At 41.3% G+C, this 15,883-nt stretch overlaps 1 protein-coding gene across 7 annotated transcripts in view; it reads left to right on the top strand.

Moving 5' to 3' along the window:
* Window positions 1-15,883, top strand: part of rnf111 (ring finger protein 111) — a 40,598-nt gene that overhangs the window by 15,744 nt on the left and 8,971 nt on the right. For all 7 annotated transcript variants that reach the window (XM_046033506.1, XM_046033504.1, XM_046033509.1 and 4 more), the window contains 7 exons: window positions 5,822-5,976; window positions 7,167-7,361; window positions 7,584-7,972; window positions 9,215-9,467; window positions 13,233-13,596; window positions 13,693-13,818; window positions 14,293-14,410. In XM_046033506.1, coding sequence (XP_045889462.1) covers window positions 5,822-5,976; window positions 7,167-7,361; window positions 7,584-7,972; window positions 9,215-9,467; window positions 13,233-13,596; window positions 13,693-13,818; window positions 14,293-14,410 — 1,600 coding nt within the window. The remainder of the gene's footprint in view (window positions 1-5,821; window positions 5,977-7,166; window positions 7,362-7,583; window positions 7,973-9,214; window positions 9,468-13,232; window positions 13,597-13,692; window positions 13,819-14,292; window positions 14,411-15,883) is intronic.

Genomic DNA, 15,883 nt, shown 5'->3' with positions numbered 1-15,883 from the left:
CCACCTTCTCCCATTGCTCCGTGGTCCAGTTCTGACGCTCATGTGCATTGGGCAGGGGTCAACATGGGTACCCTGACTGGTCTGCAGTTACACAGCCCCATCTGCAACAAACTTTGATGTTTTAACACCTTTCTATCAAAACCAGCGTTATCATTTTTAGCAATCTGACCTACTGTACAGTAGCTTGTCTGGCCTATCTGTCTGCACTCCCCACATGCATCAGTATGGCTATGACCAGCCCATGACGCTGTTATCAGTTCACTGGTTTTCCTTCCTTGGGCCACGTTTTACAGGTACTGACCACTGCAGACCGGGAACACCCTACTAGAGCTGCTGTTTTGAAGATGCTCTGACCCATTCATCTAGCCATCACAATTTAGCCCATGTCAAAGTCGCTCACATCGTTACACTTGCCCATTTTCCTGCAACTAACACATCAACTTTGAGGATAAAATGTTCAATTGCTCCCTAATACATCCCATCACTGACAGGTGCCACTCACTTCACCTGTCAGTGGTCATAATGTTACGGCTGATCAGTGTAGATGGTATTGTTATTAGTTTAATGACCCCATACTTGAAATCATATAGGATTGGCACTGCTGATGTTGGAGTGTCAGGCTGATTAGCATCAGCAGCCATGGCCTGCCCCCTGCAGGTGAGTGCTTCTCGCAGGATTTTGAGGTATTTCATTTTTCTGAAGTGAATGCATTACGCTTTCATATGTTATAGTATTTTGATGGGAAATACTAAAATGAAACCAAGATGTGTGAGAAAAGGAAGTATGTGCTGTTATTCAAAGTATTGAATTATACCCATAGTGCACCTGTTTGGTTAATTGTTAATATCAACTGTGGTCATTCATTTTTGAATTAATCACGAAAATAACACTGAGGATATTGGGCTACATAATTACTTTGATTTTTATAGGATTTCCTGGTTAGTTTTATTGAAAAAAAGTGCTGTCTTAGGTGAACCTACAGCAGGCAGGTTTCATTTCAACATTTGTTCAGTTTTTCATTAGCAGGTGCAGGAGGTGAAGGCATGCTGCAGGCTGCAGGAGATTCTGTGTGGACGATACCTCCACAAACGCCAGCGTCTTTTCCTTATTTACAACAGTTATCTGACATTAACAGATACACCAAATACAATTACATTAGTTCTTGTGCCATAATTCTTGGCACGCACTCAAGAAGAGGCTGATTTCAAAGTCAAACTGAATGATTACCACCCTACATGAATCTCTTAGCAAACATCAGGCGGTGTCAGTGTACTGTACATCTGCTGTCCCACCATACAGGCTCCATATTCCTCACTACAGTATAGTGTTCACCCTGAAACATGCTAAAACACCCTGTACATATTCCATATCACTTAAATTAGTCAGAGCTTTTATTTGCTTAAATCACAAAACTTACTCTGCCTACATTTGGGACAGATTTCTATATGTGAAAGACCTTTAATTCCTTTACCATGCCAGAAAAATCTTATTTGACAAAATGTTTAGCCACATCATCATCACACCTAGGCTTTTAATTGAAGTTCTGCGGTACACATACAGGTGCTGGTCATATAATTAGAATATCATCAAAAAGTTGATTTATTCCAGTAATTCCACAAGTGGAACTTGTATAATGTATACATTCATTCCACACAGACTGATATATTTCAAGTGTTCATTCCTTTTAATTTTGATGATTATAACTGACAACTAATGAAAACCCCAAAATCAGTAAATCAGAAAATTAGAATATTGTGAAAAGGTTCAATATTGAAGACACCTGGTGCCACACTCTAATCAGCTAATTAACTCAAAACACCTGCAAAGGCCTTTAAATGGTCTCTCAGTCTAGTTCTGTAGGCTACACAATCATGGGGAAGACTGCTGACTTGACAGCTGTCCAAAAGACGACCATTGACACCTTGCACAAGGAGGGCAAGACACAAAAAGGTCATTGCTAAAGAGGCTGGCTGTTCACAGAGCTCTGTGTCCAAGCACATTAATAGATAGGCGAAGGGAAGGAAAAGATGTGGTAGAATATTGTACAAGCAATAGGGATAACTGCACCCTGAAGAGGATTGTGAAACAAAACCCGTTCAAAAATGTGGGGGGATTCACAAAGAGTGGACTGCAGCTGGAGTCAGTGCTTCAAGAACCAACACGCACAGACGTATGCAAGACATGGGTTTCAGCTGTCGCATTCCTTGTGTCAAGCCACTCTTGAACAAGACACAGCGTCAGAAGCGTCTCGCCTGGGCTAAAGACAAAAAGGACTGGACTGCTGCTGAGTGGTCCAAAGTTATGGTCTCTGAAATTTCCTTTGGAAATCAAGGTCCCAGAGTCTGGAGGAAGAGAGGAGAGGCACAGAATCCACGTTGCTTGAAGTCCAGTGTAAAGTTTCCACAGCCAGTGATGGTTTGGGGTGCCATGTCATCTGCTGGTGTTGGTCCACTGTGTTTTCTGAGGTCCAAGGTCAACGCAGCCGTCTACAAGGAAGTTTTAGAGCACTTCATGCTTCCTGCTGCTGACACCTGCACACAGTGCCAAAGCTACCAGTACCTGGTTTAAGGACCATGGTATCCCTGTTCTTAATTGGCCAGCAAACTCGCCTGACCGTAACCCTATTGAAAATCTATGGGGTATTGTGAAAAGGAAGATGCGATACGCCAGACCCAACAATGCAGAAGAGCTGAATCACTATCAGAGCAACCTGGGCAGTGCCACAGACTGATCGACTCCATGCCACGCCGCATTGATGCAGTAATTCAGGCAAAAGGAGCTCCAACTAAGTATTGAGTGCTGTACATGCTCATACTTTTCATGTTCATACTTTTCAGTTGGCCAACATTTCTAAAAATCCTTTTTTTCTTTTTTCTTTTTTTTTTTTTTTTTGGTCTTAAGTAATATTCTGATTTTTGGAGATCCTGAATTTGGGATTTTCATTAGTTGTCAGTTTTAATCATCACAATTAAATGAAATAAACATTTGAAATATATCAGTCTGTGTGTAATGAATATAATATCAAAGTTTCACTTTTTGAATGGAATTACTGAAATAAATCCACTTTTTGATGATATTCTAATTATATGACCAGGACCTGTATGTTCAACTTGCAACTGAAAGTCTGCTTGCCCAAATTGAACACATGATAGTGTTAGTCTTAAAGACGCAATGTGTAAGAATTTAAGAAATTAAAGAGTCTTAAAGACAGACGCCTGACATCTCTCCTGGTCCTGCCTGAAGTGGAGTATGGATGGAGTATGCATTCGACAGGTGGATAGCAGTCTCAGATCTTACGCATTGCTCCTTCAAACAAAACATCTTTGGTTCTTTATCATTTTATAACCTCTGACTTTTATTTATACATATGTTTTGAATATAACTTTTCAAAAATGTTCTATTGCATTATAAATGGTTTAGCCATTTATGGGCTGTTCATTTATTCATATGTCACTAAAGTAGTAGAAGTAAATTTGTGAGTCAGGCATGATAACGATTTATTTTCTTTTAAATAAAGGGATAATCATCAGATCATTACACTTTTTTTTTTTTTTTTTTTTTTTTTTTTGTTGTTTTGTTTATTTTTTATTAGCCAGTTCTCTACTCAGTGCTCAGAGTAAGAAAGCAACACCATCTTATTCTTACTTGTGAAGACAAACTCAATACTTTCACCAGGGCATACAAGCTTGATGCCTCAAATTGTTTACCACTCTCACACAGTGTTATTCCTGCCTTGTATGAGCTCATTCCCTTTAACTCCCAAACTAGCAGTTTACTCTTACTATTACCGGAGTGCTCAGTCCTCCGTGCTCTTCTGATCCCCGGGGCATGTGGCTCATATCACGTTTGCTTGGCACAACCTCAGCTTTGTCAAGACACCCATTCCCATAGTGTTCGTGTTTACAATGTACTGTTTTCCTCTTGGCCACCCCCCCCCACCCTCAGGGGGTCATGGTGGTAAACAGATATTTACAAAATAATCCCAGAACTACTTAATTAGGAACCACTCCCTGGTGGCTAGTCCTGCTCCTTGGGATCAACCCAGAGCAGAGGAGCCTGGCCAATTAGACCTCAACACCACCACCATGCGTCTCCCTCTGCTTACTGCCTTCATTGCTGCGTGTTTTGTGGGTAGTGTGTGCATGCGTTTTCAGCAATTTGAGAAATCTGAAAGTTAGTAAGCCTCCTCTTTTTTCCATTTGCACAAGACAGTATGAGCTAATGGGAATTCCCCTTATCACAAAGAGCAATGAGAAAGGCATTTCCTGTGTTAAAATGCATCTGAGAAATGTGATAAAAGCCAAGCTCTTTCAGCATTTAGCATTCTGCATAACAAGAAACCAATCAATAAGTCCATAACATTACATACTGTTGTTCACACAGTCTAATCTTGAAATCCTTCTGAAATACAAAATCATAAAAAAAAACACAGTTGTGTGAGTTTAGCTATTAAATTTTATTGATTGTATTGATATAATTTTATCGATTTATTATAAATGTTATTAAATGCGTAATTCCTATCAATATGTACCTTGTACAGACCTTTTCCTCTTTATAGTAACCTTTATCTATTGGGGGAAGGAAATACCCTAGCAGGTCGCAAGTCTGTCACAAGGCTAACACAAAAAAGACGTTATGTTACATATACATTCACACCAAGAGCCAGTTTTAAGTTTCCAATTCACCTGACTTGTGGGAAAACAATGCAAACACAATGAGAGAGACAATTCAAATAAGGACTTATTGAATCACTGGACAATTTCAGTGATCATTTTATGATTTAATCAATAAGAATCGCTGAAGTAGTCTATAATTTAGTTTGACCCAACAAAAGTGCCATAGTTATGAGGAAGCAGTGGTTAACAGGGCAGTGCTTTTGGCACTCAGTATACAGCCTTTTCCCTCTGCCCCTGTGCATCTTTTTAAAAACGCTCTCAGGGAACAGTAGTGAAATCCCCCAGCCGCAAAGCTCCATGGTATCCAGCTTTACGGCACTCCCATACAGTCTCTAGTCTCTTGTCCCTTGGGCTCATGCCCGGCTTTACGGCACTGTGGGGGGAAATGCAGTTATTCCCTGGCCTCTCACTCCAGTCTCAGAGAGCAAGGGGTAGACCGACGGGAGCCTTTGAGAGAGAAAATTAAAAAGAAGAAAAAAGGAAGGTCCGAAAGCAAGGGAAGAGATTGATAGAGCACACGAGCGAGATATAGGAAAAAAGAATGATGAGTTTTGGACGGAAGTGCTCGAGTGGTTGTGGATGCTGAGCTCCATGATAGCAGCCCTGAGAAAACAAGCTCTGATGGCGTCATTCCTTTTAAACATAGATGAAATTAGGCATGTGCCAATCTAAATGTTTAATGATTTTACAGTATTTGGCTCGTTGCAGCTAAATTAGGTATTTCTGAGCCGTTCTACGCAATTGTACACACTAAACAAGGGCTATATAAGGATTGATCATAATGTTAGCTCCCAAAATTAAATATAGTGATATTGACACTTTACATTCAGCGTACCAGCTCAAATCAAGCACTTTCTATAACCTGTACAACACAGAGGAAGTAATTAACCACAGAGTTAATAATTAAGTAATAACATTAATAAAATGGCAGCCTTCCATTTATGTGCCAGAACCCTGGACTTATACAGCCTTTTTTTTTTTTATCAAAGCAGTCGCTGACTTGGAAATGAGCTTGAGAGTCTGGCTCTGGCAAAGCAAATGCTCCACTGAGCTGTGAGAATATTCCTGGTGTGACAGGCGGTTTTGTACTACAGTTGGTTATAATATATAATTTTTTTTAAATTTATGTCTGTGTGTGTCTACAGGTCACGCTCAGTGGGGGGTCTTGGGAGGATTTGGGCTAATAGTTGCTCCCAGAATCGCCTCCAGGAGCCACGTGGACGTCACAGACTCTCCACCGTTATCCAACCACTACGTCAGAATGCTGGGGAGGTGGTGGACCTCACTGTCGATGAAGATGGTAAGAATAAACGTCCTTCTTCCAAGTACGTTTTAACTGTTTTTTAAGGATAATTACGCTTAGTTTCAATACAGGTTGTCTGACACCTCCCAACTGTGATGAGTTGATATCTTGATGCATCGTTGTGTTACATATATGTGAAGGTCATAAGCCATAAAAAGGAAACTTTAAGTAATCTGTGATAGTAGCTTTGCATTTGTATAGTATTTGTATTAGTACCAAAGTGAGGATATATAAATACTTTAATGTCAAAAAGGTTAACATGGAGCCATCTTTTTCGTTATGTCCCTATGAATTTTTAGAAGATCAATTTTCAAGAAGTTACAGAGCTACAAGTTAAGCCACACGCCAAATATCTTTTATGAAGGACACAAGGAGTAATGAGCCATAATTTAAAGTGTGTGTAATTGAACTGTTTACTACAAGAATAATGTATGGTACTCAGTTACTAAACATTTGCCTGAGAAAAATCTGGTTTTACAAATGTGCTAACGATGGCCATTAACAAAAAGAATATTTTAGATCTTCACGTCTAAGTACCCAAGTAGTTTAAATCAACTAGTAAAATTAAAACAGGTTGTTACTATGCATTAAGCTTGAACTGTAATGTGCATCAATTAACCACGCAGTGATAGTAATCAAGACTTTGCCGGTCTACATTAAATCTAAATTAAGATGCAGCATATTTTATTTGCATTTGTTAAGTACTTTATTTTCTGTAAATGCAGACTGCTTTGTAACCTTAGGCATTTGTGCGACTTCAGTCCAATGTCAGTCTCGTTATCAGCACACGCCCATGATAGATAGTAAAATGGTAGAGCAGTGAGTATTAGAGTATTTGCATTTCTTAGGAGAAAGAGGGGAAATTAATTTGTGAATATGAAAAGCAGATGGAGTGCACACACTAGAATGCTAATAAGGTTTGCTCTTCTCCTTGGCTGCTAAACCTCTGCAGACAAGTACACACATGCTACTGTCCGCACTAGGACTCTTGTTTTTTGTTTTTTGTGTCAAGCTGGATTTTAGGTGGCCACATGAACAGTAAAAAATTAAGTAACAACTGGAACATAGCATTAAAAGGAATTTCGTTAATAGTTGGATGATTTGTGGAAGAAAACACACCCAGTCAGAACCCCAGTCATAGAGCTCTGTCCTATGAAACTAAAATACTTTTTTTCCCTTTTCCCCAGATCTCTCAGTTGTGCCAACAACCTCTGGCAGCATTCAACCTCAAACAGTCAGGTCGTCCTCGTCATCATCTTCCCATCATGCCTCTACCTCAGAGCTCAATGATGCCCCAGGGCCTTCCACTAGCTGCCCAGGCTCAATACCTGAAAGTATGCACACACAGAGGCCAAGTGGCTCTACTCGCACAGCCACAGAGGGTAAGACAGGACATGGCATGTTGAAACCAGCTGCTGTAGACCATTTCATTTTAACTCTTTTTCTCAGAGGGGGCTTGGGTCCAATATTACTTCCTTTCGGCTGCTTATACAACTTAAAATGGTCTAGATTGTGTAGTCACATCACCTTATTTTTCTCCTTTAAAGTGACATCCTGCTGCCTCATCCTATATTTTTCCCAATCATGTATCTTACTCTCAACAGATGACAGTAGACCAGGGTTGTCAGGTACTGCAGGGGAAAATGCAGGCACAGCCATGCCCAGACTGCCATCCTGCTGTCAGCAGCACTCCCCATGTGGAGGGCCCTCCCCCGGTCACCTGTCCCTGAGCCACTCCCATTCAAGCTGCTTGCAGGCGTCGTCCTCTCAGCAGACCAGTGGCACTCAGCACGGCCACGGTCACGGCCACAGTAACCCTCACCACTTCATCCACCATGTCCATCACCCTGCACCTCAGCCCCCAGGCACCCTGCCCTTTCAAGAACCGAGCTGCCCTGTGGAGCGACCCAGTGCTCTGCCCGCACCCTGCGCTGTTGTCAGCAGCAGCAGCAACAATAGTAGTAGCAGCAACACAGGCCTCTATCATGACCAGGTACGCTCATGCTGCATTCAATACCAACCTGCTGTAGTTGTATAATAGTTGTTGCTGTTAGTGTGGGTATAGAAGCATTCTACTTGAGCCTGGTATCATTGACCACCAAATAATGAAATGTCTAATAGTTATAGGCAGCATTCAGACATTCAGACCATGGAGTGGCTAGACAGGTCAAGGACCTTAACCCCCAACTGCTTTAGGTGTAAATGTGTGTAACTGTGAATATGAACATGACAAGACAGTATTCCTCTCTGTGAAGCCAAATAAAGGGTTTTAAAAAACAAATCTAAAATGACCAGTGGCCTGTGCTACGAAGGGAGTTCAACCTACTCAGAGTTAACTCAGGGTTATCAAGCAAACTCAGGGTCAACAAATTCTTGACGCCTACACTGGTGTTAAACCATACTACGACAGGGAATAGCCACAGATGTTGGTTAGTTGAGTCATTGTTAACTTAATTGGAGTTAGGGTGCGTTTGCGTAAAAGGGATGTATTCCCTTAAAGTGACTTTAATTTCAGGGTATTTTGTTCTTGTAAATTTGCTCAAGGTGCATACCATATAAACGCAATGTCCCACGTCGATTCTAGACAGGAACATTTGTTGCATGTCATACCCCTCTTTCTCAAAAAAGGTGCATTTAGTCAGGGCAGTGTCTCATCTGGTCATCTGTCTGCAGGTCAGCCTTGGTGTCTCACCACACTGCGTGGTTATTACCTTATTTTGATGTTGAGGAAAATATTTTACACACTGATAGCACAGGACAAAATTACTCACTCTATGACGAGTAGTATTGGAACAAATTCTGTGTCTCTCCAAGTATGAATATTGTATGAATGAGGTGAGAAGATCACGCTTTAAGTAAAGTTATATATATTTTTTTTTAAAGGGTCTTACCATGATTTCATACTATGCTAATTTCATCGTCTACTTTGTCATCATGGCATCATCCTACCATCCTCTCCCTCTGTTGGTGAAGGTCATGGTCCAATACTTGTCACTCATTAACAGGAGCTCTCAATCTTGAAACAGCATTAGCTATAGAGACTGAGGCAAAACAGAACAAACAGGTCCTGCCTATATATTGTTTTTCAAAGAAGATTTTATTGACCATTGTATATGAGATGAATTGTGTATGACTTGTGCGTGATTGTTTTTGAACTCTGGGAAAACTCCTTTAGTATTCCACAGGAGAAGTTAGTCCCTACTCTTTCTATAACATCTCCCTCTTCCTTCCACAGCAAACTCTGCCAGTGGACCTGAGCAACAGCAGTGTTCGGAGCGGTGGAAACAACGGGGCTAGTTTCCATGGCAGCACCTCAGCCTTTGACCCGTGCTGCCCAGGCTCCACCTCGCGGCCTCCTACTTACGTTTCCCAGGCCACCCCTGGGCCTAGCCAGCCAGCTGTGGTGGACTCGTTCAGCTCCTCCATGGTGGCTCAGCCCCAGCCACAAACACAACCACAGCCCTGCAGACATTACATGCACCCCTCCTGTGAGTACATTACTGTCATGCAGGACAGAAAAAAGTCCAACTGAAATTGTTTTTAGTCATCCCTTTTTGTATTTGAAAAATATATAGTTCTCCCTTCTGGTTTTTGATTTTTTTTCTTTTTTTTTTTTTACAGAGAATGGGCTTCATTACAGAATTAGCTTCAATTTTAGTTTACATTTTAGCAAAGAATCTGAGGCATTAAAGGTACAATGTGTAATTCCTGGCCACCTGCTTTAAACAAATAGGAAGCAGCATTTCACCACCTCCTCCCCCTTAGCCAGGCTGCTTTCTAAGCGATTCTGCTCTTTTCTTATCACATGTACAGTTGATCTTTATAATAACTTCATAAATTAAGCTTTTCATGTCTTCCTGGACTAGCGGGTCATCGCTTATTCTGCAACTATGACTTTAAAAGGACAGTCAGCTTGTGTAGTGATCTGTAGTGAGGGGCTTTTTTCCTGCCTGTCTGTCATAAAATGTAATTTAAAAAGCAAAAACCACAGTGATACTATTTCTAATAGTGGAATGTCAGATTTTGATATTTCATCATTTGGTGGGAAATTGGGGTAAATGAAACTCCAGGAGAGCAGCGTGGGACGCATATTTCATTTTCAAATATAATATATCATTTATATAGTTTATAATAGATTATCAGTGTGTTTTCTTGTCAGATTCATTTACGGCTGTACCTACACAGCACACTCTGTCTGAACAGCCCAATTGGTTAACATGAGCACTGAAAGGAAGCTGGCAGCGCTTCGAGCAAGTGCTTTGGTGCGCTTCATGGTGCTTCTGCTTTCTGTGTGGGACTGACAAGCCCTCGGGGCAGCTGTATTTTGTAGTCCTCTGATGTTAGACAGTGATTAGTTTATTTTTTTTATGTTTTAAACAAAAATCCGGGCCAAATTGTTACCCAGTGTAACAATTTTTTACCGTGTCACGTCATGGAGGAGAGGAAACTGCACATTGTTGGGAAATTTTCAAAATTATTGGCCAAGGATAAAGATTTGAAAGGACACAGCACGTTGTTAAAATTCTAAATGAATCCTCTTGGGAGTCGGGGACGATATATACCCATATAAACATGGTCAGGGAAATATAAAGCGTCATTATACGGTTTAAGCAGCCTTTCAGTTGTAATATTTCAGTGTTCATGTTGTTCATCTTCAGTTTACGTATTAATTTTGGTGCTGCCACTTGTGGCAGTAATTTTGACTGTAGGACAGGCTCGGTGCCATCCTCACTTTGGATTCCTAACCTAGGAAATTCCTCAGTTAAGAGAGTTCTGTAATAGCTAAATTTCTACCCTAAGATAAGATTTTTTCTTAAATGCATTTGGGAAACCTGTTTCCGTAATACCAAAAGCCCTAAATGTTAATAACATGATAATGTAGGATTCCAGACTTAGGAAGATTCTGTATTGAGGCCCCAGATATTTATGCTGTAGCTGACAAAACAAAATGCAATTTAATTTCAGTTGGTCTTTCAAGTGTCCGCTACTGCATTTGGGAAATTCTCTCATTTGCAGTGCCACAGTACTTGTGAGATTTGGCAGACAGCTGCACTCCTAAAACCTAATGGTAATTAAACGAAGCCTGATGGTTAATGTGCCAAGTGCTGTGGGAACGGTTCCAGGCAGAAGTAGTTAATGGCTCATTCTACTCAGAATAGCTCAGTGTGGAGAGTGAAGCGGTGTGACATGGCTCCCTGGTGGGGATGTGGTAAGGCAAGGATTATACTTTCCGCGAGTACGCAAGGGTGTGCTAGGGTTCGCGTGACGAAAAAAACGTCATCAGAGGGGGTACGCGTAGGGTTCGTGTGCCTCCCATTTTATGTGAGTATCGCTACCAGGGCAACAACCGATCTACTGCGCATGTGTGGAACGTGTCTGCCAAGCTGACTGCAGAAGGTAGTATAAACAGAAGTAGTCCGCGTCCGCTAAGAGTTAGTTGCTGTTGGTGCCTGCACTCACCTCTCTTGCCTGTTTCTCCAAGTAGCAAGGCAAGCTGCACCAAAAAAGATCATTTATAAATGGATGACTCAAGGTAGTAAACTTGGATCATTTTTGTCTTTGCCAAAACCCTGCCATATTAATAAGAGAAAGTTGGTGTCAACAACAAATGAAAATGCTACAAAGGCATCATCTGTCAAGATGTTTGTCTGCTGGCAGAAAGTAAAAATGTAGAACCCTTTCAGCCATGTTTTGTTTGATGCCTGATGTGAAAAATAAGTTTTTGTCATTTCCTTAAACGATAATTCTGGTGACATTTATGTCAGCAAGTATTGCACATGTAGCCAAAGCGTTGTGTAGCTTATTCCTCTGTGCCATAGAGCCCCATTGTTGTCCAAAAACTATTGTAGAAGGAAAAACAACATCACTCTTAACCAAAGACAACAAGAGGGAGCAGTGGTACCAAAAGTTAAACACACCACTGAACCACATTATTGTACTTGCTGACATGTTTCTTGACTACAATGAAAAGTAGTTTATTTTGAGTCAGTGCTATATACACCTTCCTGTTGCCGTAAATACTCACTACTGCCTTTTTTAAAATAAAAGTAGTACTGTGCAGGTGTGGAAAATGCTTTCAAAAATAGACATGTTAATAGATATATATATTTATCAATTAACAAAATACAAAGTGAGTGAACAGAAGAAAAATCTAAATCAAATCAGTGACCACCCTTTGCCTTTAAAACACCATCAAGTCCTCTAGGTACACTTGCACAAAGTCAGGGATTCTATAGGCAAATCATATGTAGGTTGAAACACAACACAACACAATCATCAACTGAAACAGAAACATCTGTGTAGGAGGAATACAACTGGAACAGCCAAACCCGACTTACAAGGTGAGGTTGCTGAAGACAGTTTACTACCACACCACAGCAAGACTGAGCACATCAACACAAGGTAGTTATACTGCATCAACAAAGTCTCTCCCAGGCTGAAATTTCAAGGCAGACAGGGTTTCCAGATGTGCTGTTCAAGCTCTTTTAAAGAAGCACAAAGAAACTGGCAACAATGAGGACCATAGATGCAGTCGTCAGCCAAAGAAACTTACTGCAGCAGATGAAAGACACATCATGCTTACTTCCCTTTTCAATTGGAAGATGTCAGAGCTGCAGGAAACAGTGTGACCCTGTACACAGGTCTACTGTTCAAAGAAGTCTGGTCAGAAGTAGAAGACTTGCAGCCAAAAAGCCATACCTCTGACATGGAAGCGTGGAAAGGGCAAGCTACTCAACTATGCACACAAACACAGGAACTGGGATGCAGCAAAATGGCAGCAGGTGCTCTGAACTGATCCGTCAAAATTTAAAATTTGGATGAAGCAAAAGGCAGTTTATTTACTGAAGGCTGGAGAACGGTACAAGAATGAGTGTCTGCAGGCAACAGTGAAGCATGGTGGAGGTTTCCTGCAAGTTTGCGGCTGCATTTCTGCAAATGGATTTGGGGATTTGGTCAGAATTTATGGTCTCCTCCATACTGCTTCATCATGCAGTACCATCAGGGAGGCATCTGATTGGCCCCAAATTTATTGTGCAGAATGACAACAACCCCAAATATACAGCGAAAGGCATTAAGAACTATCTTCAGCATAAAGAAAGAACAAGGTGTCCTGGAAGTTATGGTATGGCCCCCACAGAGCCCTGATCTCAGCATCATCGAATCTGTCTGGGATTTCAGTCAGTTTTATCCTTTAGTGTTTAAAGATGTTTTATGTTATCTTTTTTCCCCCTTTTCTCTTTCCTCAAACCCAGATGGCCCTTTAGCACGCTCACTGCATCATCAGCCCTCCTCCGCCTGTCCTCATTCCCATGGGAACCCCCAACTAACACCTCAGCCCCCACCACAAGGTGATTATGTCATTCCCCACACTGTCACCTTTCATCCACCACTGCCATCCCACCCTACAGGCCACGCCGTTCCTCCTGCCCCTCCCCCTCCTCTGTCTACCCACCACCTCTCTAGCTCAAGTGCCCCTCTGGCCCAGCACCTGCCAACGGACCACCAGACCCTGCCACACCATATACCGGCTCTGGGGGCCTCGGTACAGAGGCTCCATCAACACGAGATGCTGCAGAGAATGGAGGTGCAGAGGCGCAGGATGATGCAGCACCCCACGTGAGTTCAATCACCACCACCCAGCTGGGTTTTCCTCATCCTGAGTGTTAATTTTAGTGTGAAAGATAAAACTCCCGTATTTTTCTTTCCCTGCAGACGAGCACATGAGCGTCCGCCTCCACACCCCCACAGAATGCACCCCAACTACGGCCATGGACACCACATCCACGTGCCACAAACTATGTCTTCCCACCCTCGCCAGCCTGAGCAGAGAACAGCATGGTGAGTATCAGAGGCAATGCGGCTTGGCAGATGGCTGGTTTTAGCCCTAATTAAACCCAGGTTTAATGCCAGCCAATCAAATATTAAACATTTTTAATATGACTCGACAGCTCCTTGCTTTTTACACTGAACCAAATTATAAATGCAACACCTTTCTTTTTGCCCCCATTCATCATGAGCTGAACTCAAAGATCTAAGACTTTCTCCATGTACACAAAAGGCCTGTTTCTCTCAAATATTGTTCACAAATCTGTCAAAATCTGTGTTAGTGAGCACTTCTCCTTTGCTGAGATAATCCATCCACCTCACAGGTGTGGCATATCAAGATGCTGATCAGACCGCATGGGTATTGCACAGGTGTGCCTTAGGCTGGCCAAAAGTGTTGCGTTTAAAATTTTGTTCAGTGTGTGTTCAGATCAACTAGAGAAAGTTTGGATGTAATGATGACCAATCGCTTCTTATGTTTGTCGACAGGGAGCTTGGCATTGAGGCTGGAGTGACTGTGGCACCGTACCCTTCAGGGCACCTGCACTCCCACCTGCCCCACTACCACCCTCCCCCCAGACTGCACCACTTCCCCATCCCCTTCATGGTGAGAGAAACCCTCAACACACATGCATACATTAGCATAAATGAGAAAGAATCAGTTTTATATGAAGCCTGGCTTAAATTAATGGTGGTGGCCCCTTATTTATAACATCAGTTATTTCAAGGATGGTTTGGTGAACCTAATGAATAATGCATTCGCAATTAATAGTACCTCATCAGGCATTTCGACTGCACACTCAACAAATCCAAAAGCCTTGAGAAAGATCCTGCACAAATATAGACGACAGTTTCCTTATGTTATTGCTTTTTCCTTGGTCACTCTCAAACATCCCAACATTAGGTGTCTTCTCTGTAGCATTGATGCAAGTACTATTTTCCTTATGTAATGAGCACATCCACAGTTCATCACAGCGTGCATGCTGAGAATTAGGGAGTAGAGAAGTAGAACAGTCTATGCAGACTTCATTAGTTTTAATTTGTATGCCTCTATGACCTTTGTGATTACATATTTGCCATGTGAATACATTCAGTAGCCCCTCTAATTGGTTTTTAAATAAACAATCTTAAAACTCAAATTTAAATTTTGGATCTGGCACCAGCATTTACAGTTCACAGAAATTATTTTTAACCAAAATTTGACAAAATTTCAGTTGCACAGGGTATAGTTTATCTTACAATGGTTATGATCTATATTTTTATAATAACGTATCAAATGACAGTAAAAAAAACGATGTGAAAGGGGTCATTTTTAGTGATGAAGCTACATAGAAATATTACTATAGGTATAATATAAGTATAATATTATTTACTATTACTAATCTACAGCTCCTCTCAGCTTTATAGCAAGTTTTAGCTCCTTGTTTAGCTGTCTGGCCCACACCTGACATTATGGCAGCTGTTTTCAGTGAAAGGGCTCTAAAACCCCACTGTACACTACCTGCTCAGCAGTAGACAGACACAGTTTGAGACTAGCTGGTGAACTAAGTGGAGCATTTAGTCAATAGATATTTTCCCTCAGGAGTTGGTGGAGACCAAAAACAGAGCTGAAACAGAGTGAATATTGAAACACGACTCCAAATGATAATGTTGCTCTGTAGCTGCTGGATGTGAAAATAAGCAACCGTTTGCTAACACTAACATCATATCAACTTAAAAGGCGATGATACATTAATGTTGTGTTCATAACTTGAATCCCAAATTTGTTTTTCTCAGGTTTAATGTTACACTCTGAGAAAATGTATCTCTCTCTCTGAAAGAAAATCATTGCAGTTTCCCAAATGCATGTACAAATACAGCGATAACGGCATTGCTGAAAGTCAAATGACTCCGCCACTAGTAGTGTAGATTATGTTGAATACTCACCAGAAGCTTAAGACTCGGTCTCTTTAAAAGTGTGAAATTATGAAATAAAAAAATATATGTGATCCAAAAGGATTACACTAATTGCGTTCATTCATGAGAGAGACATGTTGAGATTATTCTGAGAAAATGTTTTCCCAAAGTTAAACAAAATGTG

Source organism: Micropterus dolomieu, linkage group LG20 (assembly GCF_021292245.1).
Source record: "Micropterus dolomieu isolate WLL.071019.BEF.003 ecotype Adirondacks linkage group LG20, ASM2129224v1, whole genome shotgun sequence".
Classification (NCBI taxonomy): domain Eukaryota; kingdom Metazoa; phylum Chordata; class Actinopteri; order Centrarchiformes; family Centrarchidae; genus Micropterus; species Micropterus dolomieu.
The sequence above is the reverse complement of the archived record's forward strand: the minus strand, read 5'-3'. Positions and strand labels throughout refer to the sequence as shown.